At 37.4% G+C, this 13,635-nt stretch overlaps 1 protein-coding gene across 2 annotated transcripts in view; it reads right to left on the bottom strand.

Annotated features, from left to right (window-relative positions):
• Positions 1-13,635, bottom strand: part of CUL4A (cullin 4A) — a 34,540-nt gene that overhangs the window by 18,146 nt on the left and 2,759 nt on the right. For both annotated transcript variants that reach the window (XM_030949334.1, XM_030949341.1), the window contains 7 exons: positions 12,146-12,249; positions 10,002-10,071; positions 8,180-8,253; positions 6,598-6,760; positions 4,787-4,876; positions 4,264-4,346; positions 1,137-1,204 (listed from right to left, as the gene is read on the bottom strand). In XM_030949334.1, the coding sequence (XP_030805194.1) occupies positions 1,137-1,204; positions 4,264-4,346; positions 4,787-4,876; positions 6,598-6,760; positions 8,180-8,253; positions 10,002-10,071; positions 12,146-12,249 (652 nt within the window). The remainder of the gene's footprint in view (positions 1-1,136; positions 1,205-4,263; positions 4,347-4,786; positions 4,877-6,597; positions 6,761-8,179; positions 8,254-10,001; positions 10,072-12,145; positions 12,250-13,635) is intronic.

Raw genomic sequence — 13,635 nt, 5'->3', positions numbered from 1 at the left:
ATGGATGGCTCATACATGTTGTAAACCAAGAAAAAGTTCTGTTTAAAACAAGACCACATACTTCCTGCTGAAGCCACTCGATAAACAAGCATATCATTGGAAAAGTCACTTAATCATACTTGAATTAAAGAGCAAGCAAAATTAATACATATCAGCAAAATATAATTATTTTTACCTTCTGTTTATAAGTTTAAGAATAACTAAGATGAAGTGACCAAGCTTATTTCTATAAATGTATTGAAAACAGTGAAACAAGCTATTCCCAGGGTAGTTGAGATAAAACTGAGCATAATTCATCTTTAAAAGGGACAAAAAAAGACATAGAAAGGGTATGTATAACATGAAAGTGTTAAACATGGATGTGAGGGAGCTTGAAGATACCAGACTACCAGGGACATCTGTTTTGCAATATAAAAGAAAACACAGATGTAAGGACAATTTGCTAGAAGACCTAAAACCTAAAATATGGCTACTGCAAGCAAAAGAAAAAATAATTTAAAGTATTCAAAGATCAGGGAATACTGAACAGACCCAGAAATTCAGTGAAAAAGGAGATATTAAAATTTTAGAGGAACAAAGCACTGGCGATTTGAACACACTAATGTATGAATAAGGATCTCCTAAGAAGGCTGCAATTCTTATCTGAAATTGCCAGACAAAAGGTAAGGGACAGACAGAGGCCTATGAAAGCTCAATGCCTCAAATGCTGCCAGTTCCAGTAACCCATGATTCTTAAACTACACAATCACCAGAATATGTGAAACTATTGCACTTGAGCTGTGTGATTATCACATAAAAGAAGCTACAACAGTAACTGCAGCTCTGATTTAGAAGTTCATATAATTCTAGGAAAGAAGCAGTTCCAAAGGTTTAATTCCTAAGCCCACTGCTGCAAGTTAAAGGAGATTTAGAGGCTTAGCAGCCTTTACAAATATGGAATTAGATTTTAGACATTTCTTTCCAAATATACCATTTACTTGTCGCAGTGAGGGTAACAATCACAGGATTGGCCTTCTGTGTCTGTGGAAGTTTTTCCCATGACTAATATAACTCCTAAAGTAAAAGCTATGGAATTTATAGCCATTGCAGAGTATTAGACTATTGCTAATCAAAGATTACAACTATTAAAAAAATACCTTTTTGCAAAATAGCTGATAAGTGTTCTCCTAGTAGCTGCTTCTCCACACAAGCAATCAGTGGTTTCCTGAATTTTACAAGAAAAAGTATTAGAAGCATTACAGTACAAAGGAGTTGCCTTCTGTCACAGTGTATTTGTGCATAACTTACATTATACTGCAAAAAACAGTTTTATACTTAGAGGTTACAAATTAAGACAAAAACCATCATGTGATATAAGACAACAATAAACTATGTATGTAATTTAAAAATAAAAATAAATTGAGAAAATGAAATTCCCTACACAGTCGAAGTGAGAAGCTTACACTGCAAAAGTCAATACAAAAGTGTAACTGGAAAAAAAGTCATTGAGTTCTGGAAACAAAAAAGCAAACAACCCAAAAACCTCCAAGGGTTTGAACTTCAAACCAAAATAATACACACTACTTATGTTAAAAATTCAGCTAATTGTAAAATTTTCAGCTAATTGTGTTCTGTATGCACACAAGCATAAATTGAGCAAGAGCACAAGACACAAATTTGGAAAAACTTTTAAATTTCTCCTTGAATATGCCCTACTTTTTACCTTTATATATGCATTTTAGACAGGACTGAAAAATAATGGGAAGTTTTCCCTTACACCTTTCATCACCTAAAAGATAAAATAAATGTCTGAAGTGCAAAGGCACTTCATTAATTAATTCCAATGTTTAAACTTCTACCCTGCTTACAATGGAACAACGTAAGACCAACCATTTCAATATGAGTTAAGTATTACAAAACTGTTTCTCAGAACCTTAATTGGGATTTCCTGGAAGAGAGGTGCTCAGCTTGGACTGATGGCAGCCTTTCCTGTAGGAGGATACACTTCTGCTGAAAGGGCACCTTTGCTAAGACACTCTCTTTCCTGAAACAGCCCATCAGTGAAATGCCTGACCTTCCACACAACACACCAGTTTAGGTCTTTCATTTATAGAGGTTCAGAGAAGGAAGCGGGAATGATCAAAACATGCAGCAGCAGCTACAAGAGAGACAACTGCAATGTCTAGACTCTTCTTTCTGGGAAGGAGATGACTTAGGGATACCATTAAGGCAGGAAAGGGGTGAAGGGAACTGACTAATCACTTTTCAGTGCATGAACTGGAGACACCAGCAATGATACTGGGCACCAGACTTAAAAGGAGGCACTTTATCGCCTGTGGAACACTTTGCCAAAGCCTGGCACAGACAGAAAAGCTGATGTGAATCCCTATGAGAGACTGCAAGTATTTCTGAGATACAAAGACACAAACCCCAGCAGGTTCAGAAAATACACTGAGCTGAAAATAGGCAGACACCAGGAGAGTATCAGGGCATCACATACATTTCCTCTATCTGTTCCCTTCAGTGGTCATAAGTGAACATGAAATGCTGTTTAAACAGACCCTTGTTTTTCACACACATGGCCATTTTATGGTACTTTCCCTATCCCCTGCCATTTCCAACTACTGCTACCTGCAGCTGCTGGCTGTTTCCAACAGCAGGAGTCAGGGTTGTGCGAAATACCATCCCCTGCCCTGGAAGACCTATTCTGAGTACAGGATAAGGAACAATTTGTCTGCTTGAGGTTAAGAGGCAAAGCACTACATCCTAGCAAGCAAACAAAATGAGTATATATCTTGGCTAAGGAAGGAGCCAGAAGGTACCTTCTGGATGACCTCAAAGCTATGTACCTTGGTCACCTACTGACTAACAAGGAGAGACAATCTGGTCAGCTGTCCAGAGCAGCATGTACTGCTGGGCTGAAAGAATCCCCTGTGGGCTGCAACAACACACTTGTGTCATCCCAGGTGTTGTCTGAAGCATTTGGTGTGGTGTTTCACATGATGCTTTTGTCCTACAAGTTTCATTTCCATCTCAAGATCAAGCGAGTTGAAACTAAATAGCATCCTTTCTGCTGTTTTCATGCACACACAGAGAAACAATATGATCCCAGGAACACTCAAGCGCTCTAATTTTAAGAGCTGCTGTTTAATGCAAGGGAAGAAAATTAGTGTGAATCCTACTAAAAGTAGGTTTCTAAGCCTTGAACTAAGGGCAAGATTCAATGCAAGTACTTGATGTCTATCTAGATTGAAAATGTAATGGTATCAATCTATTTTTTTAACCTAAACAGTAAATAAATACATATATTTGCTATAGCTTTATAAACAGAAAGTTCCACATATTTCAATATGAGTGATTTTACCAGAAAAAGCTAGTCACCCTGCAATCAGCATTTAAAGGAAGATCCAAGTTTAAATACGTGCCATGACACACAACACACATACATGTACATCTATACATCTATATATAAATATGTATATATATACACATCAATATACATAAAATGTCTGAGGAAAAGAATAAGTTAAAAAGATAATTTTTATTCAGTTATCCTTTTTGACGTGCCAATAAATTCTCCAGAAGACTAAAACCCAATAAATTTAATGTCACATTCTTAAGTAAAGAAAATTTTTAAGTTGCATCAAAAGCAACCACTTACTACAGGAAAATTCTATATGGATTTATGGAGTGTCAGTTCCTGCAGGAATGTGTTAATCCAACAAAACACAAACTATTACTTAAAACCCACATGAAAAAAGGACAAGCTACCTCACACAGTGCACTGGCAACAGCTGATGCACTGTTAAGCTCACACCTGAGACTGTTTACAAATGATACTCATGACCTCTGCCCTTCTGGGTTTTTTCAGATTTTGTTTGGGTTTTTGTTGGTTTGTGGTTTTGCTTTTTTTTCTAATGAGTCTTTCCTTCCCCCAAGAGATTTGTGCTTAAAGATGTTATCAGTACATGAACGGCTAAAATCAGCTGCTGTTTTGATAATGGGAATTTGAGCTCTTATACAATTTTTTAAACTGCACTATACAGAATTAATATTTCTGAACAAATGTCTTCTTTCTCACTGAAAATATGCTTTTATTTTAAGGAATTAACTTTTGATAAAACTGAAGCCTTTAAAAAACAAGCTGTTTCACAAGCACTCTCAACAAGATAATATCTGTAAGATAATGAAGACATTATCTCAGTGTCTCTACAACCATAGATAATCATACTGATTTATGAAGAATGCTTGACTTACAGTAAAAATGATGAAATTTGTACTCACTGTGTGCTGTGATCTAAATATGTTATAACTCTGTCTGCTTCTTCTTCCAAACGTTTATTAACATGGTGAAGATATTCTGGGACCTAAGAAGAGAATGACCAGTTCAACTATAAAAGTATGAAAAGGCAGCTAATCTTGTTCCATGACAATCAAACTACATTTTTAAAAGAGTACATGAACTGGAAAGGACTATTCCACCAGAACGTTGTTATGTACTACATAATCTGTATTTTTATTAATCAATGTTACTTCATACTAAAGGTACTATAGTTGATAATGTGACTTTAGCTACAAAAATGTCACTGTGTTACTACACAATTGCATCTATCAAATTCCATTACAACCTGGGGTCTGCTCTCCCTGTTGATACCCTTGCCCATATCAACACACATGTGTCTTTTGAATACCTGTGTGCCAGTAAATTTCACCAGACATTAATATACCATGGTACTATCAAAGTTCTTATGTAATCCCAGAGTTGATAAAGCTAACATAAAAACCATCATCTACCACATGCACCTACCTCTCTTTCTTGCATTAATCTTTGGCCTTCTGCAGCATATAAACAATTTGTCTCTTCCAGAAACCTCTGTTCAAATGATTCCTTGTAAACCTGGCTCGAGAAATCAATGTAGTTACTCACATTAAGCTCACAGTAACAGTATCATATTTTGTTTGTCAGGTGTAAGAGGGCAAGTAAAATTTTAAGGATATACACAGCTGTGAGAAATGTCAATGTAACATTACATTAACAAATTTTCTGTTTGCCCACTGTTTTCAGAAAGACTGAGATCAGAACTGACTTCCCAGAGCAGCAACAGTTTGTTTCAGTCATCAGTACTTGAACAGCCTAAATTAACAGGCTTCTGTTTAAGGAACATAGCCCACCATCAGTACCCGACATCACAGCACAGCCATGACATCCAATTCACCTGAGATCTAAACTCCCGCTCATATTTCTGCAGCAAAAAACCTTCCACCTAGCACAAACCAGGTAACTGTCATCAGTGAAATATAAATATGATGAGGAACACATCTTCAGATCTTCCAGGTTTCTCTCAGTGGCCCAGGAAAAATGAATTATATCAAATAAGGTGAACTTTTTCTACGGGGAACAAATGAGGCATGCAAAAAGGGCACAAATAACAATCAGACATTAAAAAAAATTCTGCATAATGACTAAGAGTTTACTACAGAAAGGAAGTAAGTCAGAAAGAACAACTACATAAAGTTATAACAATCTGAGGAACTAGGGATTCATATGTAAACAGAGGGACAGTGAAAAGAAAAAGGGAAAATTCCTTGAGTGTGATGGAAGAATAGAAGAAAATATTTTTTCCAAAACACAGAGCTGTAAAACTCATTACATTCTGACCACTTTTTGCCTCTTAAGGACTCCTAGTTGAAGGTTCCCTGCCCAATGCAGGGGGGTTGGAGCTAGATGATCTTTAAGGCCCCTTCTAACACAAACCATTCTATCACTTCAAAAACCTGGTTTTTTCTCAATGGCTTCTCTCTCAAACAGACTCATTTTTCTGGGATGAGAGAGTAAGCGACAGATTAAAGTCAAGAGGATTAACATGAAATGTAGAAAACCAGGTAAGCTGCCTAACCAGAAAGGGCTTTTTTATGTAGTCTGCCTCTTCAAACTCCTTCACACCTTCAGCTAGGGTTGTAATGCTGTATTGACACTCTGAAATGGAGCAACCTGAGCGGGTTTTAGGAATGAAGGATAACTCCAAAGTTTCACTGCAGATCACACAAGGCTGCAACATTAACTCAAGGACAACCTATGTGGAAGCCAGAAGCACAGCACTTGTCAGTCTCCTTGGTTACTTACTATCTCTGCTCATGGAAAGTTCCAGTCTGTTGCAGCTTGACATGATCTATCTGAAAACCTTGGCCTTCATATGGCATCCCATTCTATCCTCAGCATTTCTAAGAAGCTGCCAGCAGAGGGATGTTTTTGTGATAGAGACCCAAGATCTGGACTCCAAAATGTGACACCTTTGTACAGTGACACAGAGATTTTTCTGTTCCTACATTTAACTGGCACTAGGATGAGACAGTAAGTGATTAAGACAGACAAAATACTGCAAATCTATTAAGATCTGAGGCCATTACCTCTGCTAAGGAAAACAGGCAAAGAAGTCTCATTTAAAAACCGTACAAGATTGCACATGGGGTAAAGAAGAGGCAATCACACCAATGTAACCGGCAGATTTTACACACATTTACTAGGTGAACAGGATAATTTTTGTAGAAAAGACAACTCAGGCCATCCACACTGTGTTTCTAAACCAAGCTGTTAGTAGTGAATTTGGCTGTACTCACCTGCAGATCCGAGAGCATGCTCAACAAACTCCGCAGCAAGCTTCTGTCCACAGCTTCACCATTTCGTTCTCGCTCAATCAGCAGGAGAATTCCATCAATAGTCTTGGTTTGAACTTGCTTGTCACTAATGATATGGTTTCTAAATAACTCTAGCCCCATATCCCTATGTGGATATTGAAAATTAGTCACACTGTTGAGTCTTTTGAAAAATCATACATGTTTAAAATATATACAGTGTATATTATATATTATACAAAAAAGACAATATTAATAGTGTGTGCACTCTTTTTGACACCGTCCTCTAACAAAACTGTAACAAAAATTATCCTAAAAATACCAGATCACATGCTACCACAGGCATACACTTCAGTGGAGATCTGTTACCAGCCTGTCCAACTTTCACATAATAGACTACAAGTTCCTCTGCTCATTAAAAAAAAAAACCTACAAACCTTAATCATATACCTTAATAAAAAATTCCCTGGATCGGACAGTCTACATGTAATTCAAAAGTTTTGCTCAAAGCATGAATTCTTTGTATCTTTAGGATCTTACCACCTCTATCAGATTCTTGTTTCATTCTAAGATGATGAGGAATGGTGCCTCTATGCCATGAAGCAGCTAATTGCTAAATATTGAAAACTGAGCAATCCTAGATAGAACTTGTTACCTCTGACTTCTTCACGTGCATCAGGATTTCAACAAAAGAATTTTACCAGTGGGAGAAAAATAAGACAATGTATGAACAGACCTCATCAACAATGTTTAGTAAAAAGAAGCCTAACACAAAGAATTGGAGGAAAACCCCTAAAGCTGGGAACAAAAGATGTCCACTGGACAAGCAAGCTGGAGAAAGATGCCAGGTTCTTCAGACAGCCTGAGGAACTCACAAGAGCACATTAGCCAGCCAGGCAGGGACAAGAGATGCTCTTACTTCCATGCTTTATCTACTATTTTTTTTTGTGGGGAGGGCACTTCAGATAAAGCAGTAACAATGCCAGAAATTTTTGGCAAAATCTGGGCTTGTTTGCTTGGGCAATGATGTAAAATGCCCCTCAGGGGGGATGCTTTAAAGCAGAATGCCCAAAGATGTGACCATGGTGAGCTGAAAGTAAAAAAGCATCATCAAGTGACCAGAGGTGGAAAGATAATCTGCACCTTGTCATTGTATCTGACTTACTTAAAAAAACAGAGCAAGAAACTGAATGTTGAATTTTGTCAAAACCAGGAGCACCTACAGTAATGCTGGGCCAGTGCTAAGGTGGGAAGCAGCAGTCAAGGGGAGGTTCCCACAGACTCAGCCTCACCAGGCTCTGACAACAACAGTTACACATAAGCCTTGATTTCAAAGCCCACGCTCACAGACCTTCCTCTTTTATCCCCCCTTGACAGTGAATATTCCTGGGGAAGGAGGACATGACACATACATATGCTGACACATGCATCCTCATAAACTGACACAAAATTTTAGAGAACTATTATATAGATCAAATATAATGTGAAAAATTTATTTTCCATCTTTGCAAATGTAATAGCACATCAACACTCTAAAGATTATAGGAATACTTACATGGATACCTACCATATAGAAGGAAGCACTGAATTCTGAAGCACATATGTACGATCCAAAAATAAGAAAATGCTTCTGATCATGATCTGAAATATATAAAGAAAATATTTTTCTCTTCACCACCACGAGGTATTTTAAATTATAAAACAACTTCTGAAAAACCATATCCCAGGCACACACCTCATTTACTGATGTAGGTATTTTAAACTTTTATGGTGACTTGTACAGCCACGGGTATGCCATCTATTGAAGTTAATACTATTACTTGGTGGCATTCCCAAGTACATCCAAGACAGTTTTCAAATTCATAACCATTGACTAAATAGTTTTATTATCTTGTTAGGAGTTTTACACCACTGATATACAAAGCTATTCAAACAGTACCTCTAATAGTCAGTGTACACCCTGAAACAGCATGCTGGCATGCTTCTTGCTTTAAAACAAAAAAAAAACAAAACCAAAAACCAAAGGTTTAAACTAAGACAGTAATAAGCTGTGGAACAGATCTGTTCATAGTAAAAGTTAGCTGCCAAATTCGTAAGAAAAATAGAGATACATTAAATCCAGCAGTCAAAAGAAGGTATAAAAATATTTTATCTTTTTTTAAATTAAAGAAGTGGGAGGAGGAGGTGGTTTTGTAGCTTACTAGACTTTTACATTCAAAATCCATTTTTAACTTTGCTCATAAGGAGGCTGCCCAACTCTCAGTTTAGCATTAGTCTAACTCCGGATGTCAGTACCTCCCCCCAGGCCAGACAGATTTCTATTCCTAGCTGTCCACCTACTCCTTTCCTAAAAGATTTCATTGCCCCTGAAGCAATTCTCAGGCTGATATAGCTACTGGCCAAGCATATTAAAGCAAAACAGCAGTAAAGCTGATTTTTTTTTCCTTAAATAGCACAAGCGCTAACCCAGCACATGGGCAAGAGAGCCACTTGCTACAGGTTGTTACTTTAAGGAAGAAAAACAAAAAGAATGCTTAGAAGTAACTAAAGCAAACAGTGTTCACAGCAAAAGCCCTTTCATGAAAACACAGGTGCATACTAACCACATTTTCAAGGCATTCTCTTCAACTTTGTTTCCATCAGACTACTGAATTCAAATAGTTTCCCTAACACCTTCCATTTTTAATTCAGATAAAAATCATATACCTCTGCCCAAACGTCACAGGAAAGGGAAGAACAGTGGATTTGAGGAATGAAAATAGAAATTCAACCATATGAGGCATCAGCAGCCAAACTAAGTGAGTGACAATGCAATAAAAACTCATTGTAAAATGTTAGTTTGGAATTACAATGATGCCTTCTTAAAGGCAGTTTTCATAGAGTGTGTTTCAGAGAGGACCTTTTCTGTAACAAATCATTGTGGAGGTAGAAGACAAAAAAAGGCAGATAGAAAGCAAGTTTCATTTTTTTATCCTTTCTGTTTCTTAGCTGTATAGTCAGGATAATAATCTCTGCTTTGAAAAAAAAATTTACAAGTTAACCTAGTTCTTGGAGCTATCTAAAAGCAAAGACTCCCCAAATTACTTAAAATTATGAACAGCAAACAAATTCAGCATTTCTTGGTTAGTTTTTCTTTCCTCCCAAAGAAAGAAAGGCATCAATATATTTGAGTGATGTTCAGTCCTTAAATGAACCTATCAAAGTCAGAGTTAACAGAACCTACATTTCAACAACAGAAGTTCCCTCAGCCAGCAAAGGGGAAAGTGAAAAGCAATGCTAAAACTTGGAGGAGGAGATGCAGTGCAGTCCCAAGCTAAAACTATGACAAACTAATTTTAGCCAGATTTCATACCTCAAGGATATATACTCTGAACAAACATTCAACTTACCATTTGTCTGCAATGATCTTGCCAGCATTTATTTATCTTCTTTAAAAATAAAAGACTATCCAGAGAATCTGTATAGCACCCATTAAGGAAAACTAGTTTGTTGGTTTCTTTAGAGGCCAGATTCTGGAGATGATCTTTGCCAGCCATTAGGCAAAGCTGCTCCATGGATATTCCAATGCTACTGTGCCTGCCAGGGATAAACCATTAATTGCAGAGCTGCCCAGCACAGTGGCTGGCAACTCTCCAAAAGGCCTCCCTGTGTTTTCAAGGAATAACACTCCCAGCTCTTCAGTAATACCATCTAGTGGCTGCACTGTGCAACCTTAATATAGATTTAAACAAGAAATCCCACCAGCATCAAACACACATTTGTCACCAACTGAGGTGAGAGGGATGGAGAGGTTATTTTGTTTATTTAATGAGTTCACACTGAGCACAACAGGAGTGACCCTAATCTCTTAAAAGCAGTTACAGTTCTAAATAATCCTCAACAAATCCAAATACCACTCTTTTCATATACATCTCCAGGTCACCCTAAGTAATCTACAGAGTCTTCTTCATTACACAACAGATCCAACTGTTATTTACAAATAAAACAGTTCTGATGTATCTCACAAGTAAATCTAAACGAGGCTTTACCTTCTTCTCCCACACATTATCATCATTTCCAACTCATTCTGGCCAAATCTGATTAATCTGATCTCATGCCTTAGGATACAAAATAGCACACCTGCAAAATATTAAATTTTCAGCTCTCCAATCTACCATCACCCTGTCAAGAGGGCAAGGTCAAAGCAAAGTTTGAAAACACTAGTTTTAAAATGTTTTCTTCATAACATCTGAAGTCTGAAAAAGCAGGAATGCAAAAAATGGTTGTACACTGCTTTAAAGACGACTGTAAGATTTGGTTCTCAAAGACCAGGTATGTTAAAGACTACTGCACTAATGTGCTAGGTAGAAGCCAGATGTCATAAATGGGACTAAAAAAAACCACCAAAAAAACCAAAAACCAAACCACCAACAAAAACCAAAACCACACAGCCTGAAATAATGTTGGTGCTATGTACCATTAAAAACCCCAAATTATTCTGAGTGTAGGCACCTACCTGGGGAATGCAGTGAACCAAGAAACGGAGAGTTACAATTCAAAGCACATTTAAAGCATTCACCTGGAAAGGAGGCTCATTCTGGGTCCTGGCCCCTTGGTTTTTTCTATTTTATCCTATCATCTTCTGCTAAAAAATCCATAGAGAGCTGGAAAACAATGCCAGCAGCCACAGTGCTGTAATATCTGTTCAATATGGCACTCTCCATCCATCATCTGCTGGCTAAGGCATTTCCAGGAATTCGGGGACAGCAAGGTGGACACAGACTATCCATCTGCTGCTCCAGCAGTGCAAGCCCGTGGCTATTACACAAAAGACACCTATGATATAAGGCACCTTCTCAGCATGTAAAGCTTGACTGAATTCAGGAAACAGGGCTGGCTACAGCCAGGTGTCCACAGAAGATCTACAGGCACCTCTGTGACCCATTCAGCCAGAAGAAAAGTCCAGGAATGTAACTTCAGTAAACCACGGGGAAATTTACCATAAAACTTCATCCTTCTATGCATCCCAAGACAGCCAAATGGTCTCTTGAACTTAGAGCTCTCTTCCAAGAACCTCCCAAGGCATACATAAAATAAGTGAAGGCTTGTTGAATGCCTCTGTGATACATCACTGTTGACCAGTAGTTATTTTTGGTCAAACAGGTACACTATGCTTGAATTTTTTATACTTTTGTTGATAGTCACTGTGATTTTATTTAAGCTACTGCTGCCATAAGCATCACTACTCACCTGCTACAGAAGTTCATACCTGCTGAGAAGTATCATAGTGTTATTGACATTTTCTAGATTTAGTGTAAAATTTACATCCCTATTCAAATGATAAATAAATTCTTACTTGGATGCTACACATCAATACACAAAAATTATTCACCCAGATGACTAAAGCTGCCTATGACTAATTTAAAAACATATAAGCAAAGAATCTCTTTAACACAGTGACAATTACTGGTGCATTTTTTGCAAAGTCTTGTTTTAAAAAAATAATGATTTAAACTAAGCATTCTAACCACTTCTGTGCATGACAAAAGGATATTCTCTAAACTGAAGGATTTGTGCTTTCACATGTTCTTCACAGACTTGTCGCAGCTGTTTGTACAGTGTAGCAGAGACTTTGTAGGAACAGAGATTTTCAACAGCCTAAAAACCAAAAAAGGATTATGAACGAGACAAAAAAACAACTTAAATTTTTGTGTCTATGTAATTAAGGCTTACAAAGGAAAAAATTCAGCCTTACATGTTCAAGCTGTGCACAAAACCAAAACATCAAAACAAAGTTATGTAGAAAAATTAAGACTTCAGGAGTCCTTCCCGATTTTGGTCCCCTCTTATTCTGCTAGATTTTGTGTCACAGACAGGATCTACCATCACAATTTGGATCATATTTCAGGTGTGCTGTTAAACACTACCAGAATTCTGCCTCCTTCAGTACTGCTCAGCAGTAGAACTCGTCCAGAAGGTCCATTTTGTGCATCCTTCAGTATGCACACAAGTGCTTTTTTGGGGCAGGAACACAACCATGCCAAATATTTTCATTTCTTTATAACTTTAGGTTAGACATTTCAACCAGTCTGTCTAAATGGTAAATGAGTATAGCTCCTTTCCTGTCTTTTTATCCACTTATTTCTTCCCAAGTATTTCCGCTGATTCACACACTCATGGCAAGGTATGTAAAATGAGAGAAAAAAAAATGAAAGCTCCAAACAATAACAAAAGCCCCATAATCAACCCCACATTAACCATTACATAAAGACTTGAACTTATTCATCGGGAGCTCATAGGATTTAGTTGAGTATTTATCCTTAGTTAACTAAGGATGCCAATTCTGCCCAAAACCAAATGTTCTGGTGGTCACTATATTAATATCAACTTGTTGTTGTATTATGAGGCAATATTGCACAGAACACTGCCAAGGATTTAAAGAACTATGTCACCTGGACAATTAAAATGTTTTCCTCTGCTCCAGAGGATTCTAATCTACCTAATCTATTTTTAGTTAAATACACATAAAAACGGCCTCCACAATTTTGATACAACATTAAAGCCTGCAAACAAACAAAATTATAACACAGTGCCTATAATGTTTTTCATCTGTTCTTAAGTAAAATGATAACCTGAAACAAACAGTATTCAGACAATCACTTTGCAGATAATGCTACAGCCACTCCTATCTACCCATCCAACTATAAGTCTAGTCTCATACTTTTTTCCTTCATTGCTCTACTGTCTTTCCTTTGCTACTACACTGTCCTGTTCTATGTCCTCCAAAAGGGCAGTGCTGCCCCAATTCAGGTTATTTAGGACCTTGCTGCAAAGGTAATTTTCTTTTTCCATTATTTTTATCATTCACTCCTCATTCAGCAATTCTTTGTACTGCCCCACTTTCTCTATCCCATCAAGTATAAGCTACTTCTATCAAAATCTGTGCAATCTACCACCAATCCCAGACATCATTTCTATTTTAGTCACAAAAAACTGGCTGCCACCCTCCCACTGCTCACTGACTACATTTCTGCCAAGCACCCT

The sequence above is a fragment of the Camarhynchus parvulus genome, chromosome 1, assembly GCF_901933205.1.
Source record: "Camarhynchus parvulus chromosome 1, STF_HiC, whole genome shotgun sequence".
In the NCBI taxonomy this organism is placed as follows: Eukaryota; Metazoa; Chordata; class Aves; order Passeriformes; family Thraupidae; genus Camarhynchus; species Camarhynchus parvulus.
The sequence above is the reverse complement of the archived record's forward strand: the minus strand, read 5'-3'. Positions and strand labels throughout refer to the sequence as shown.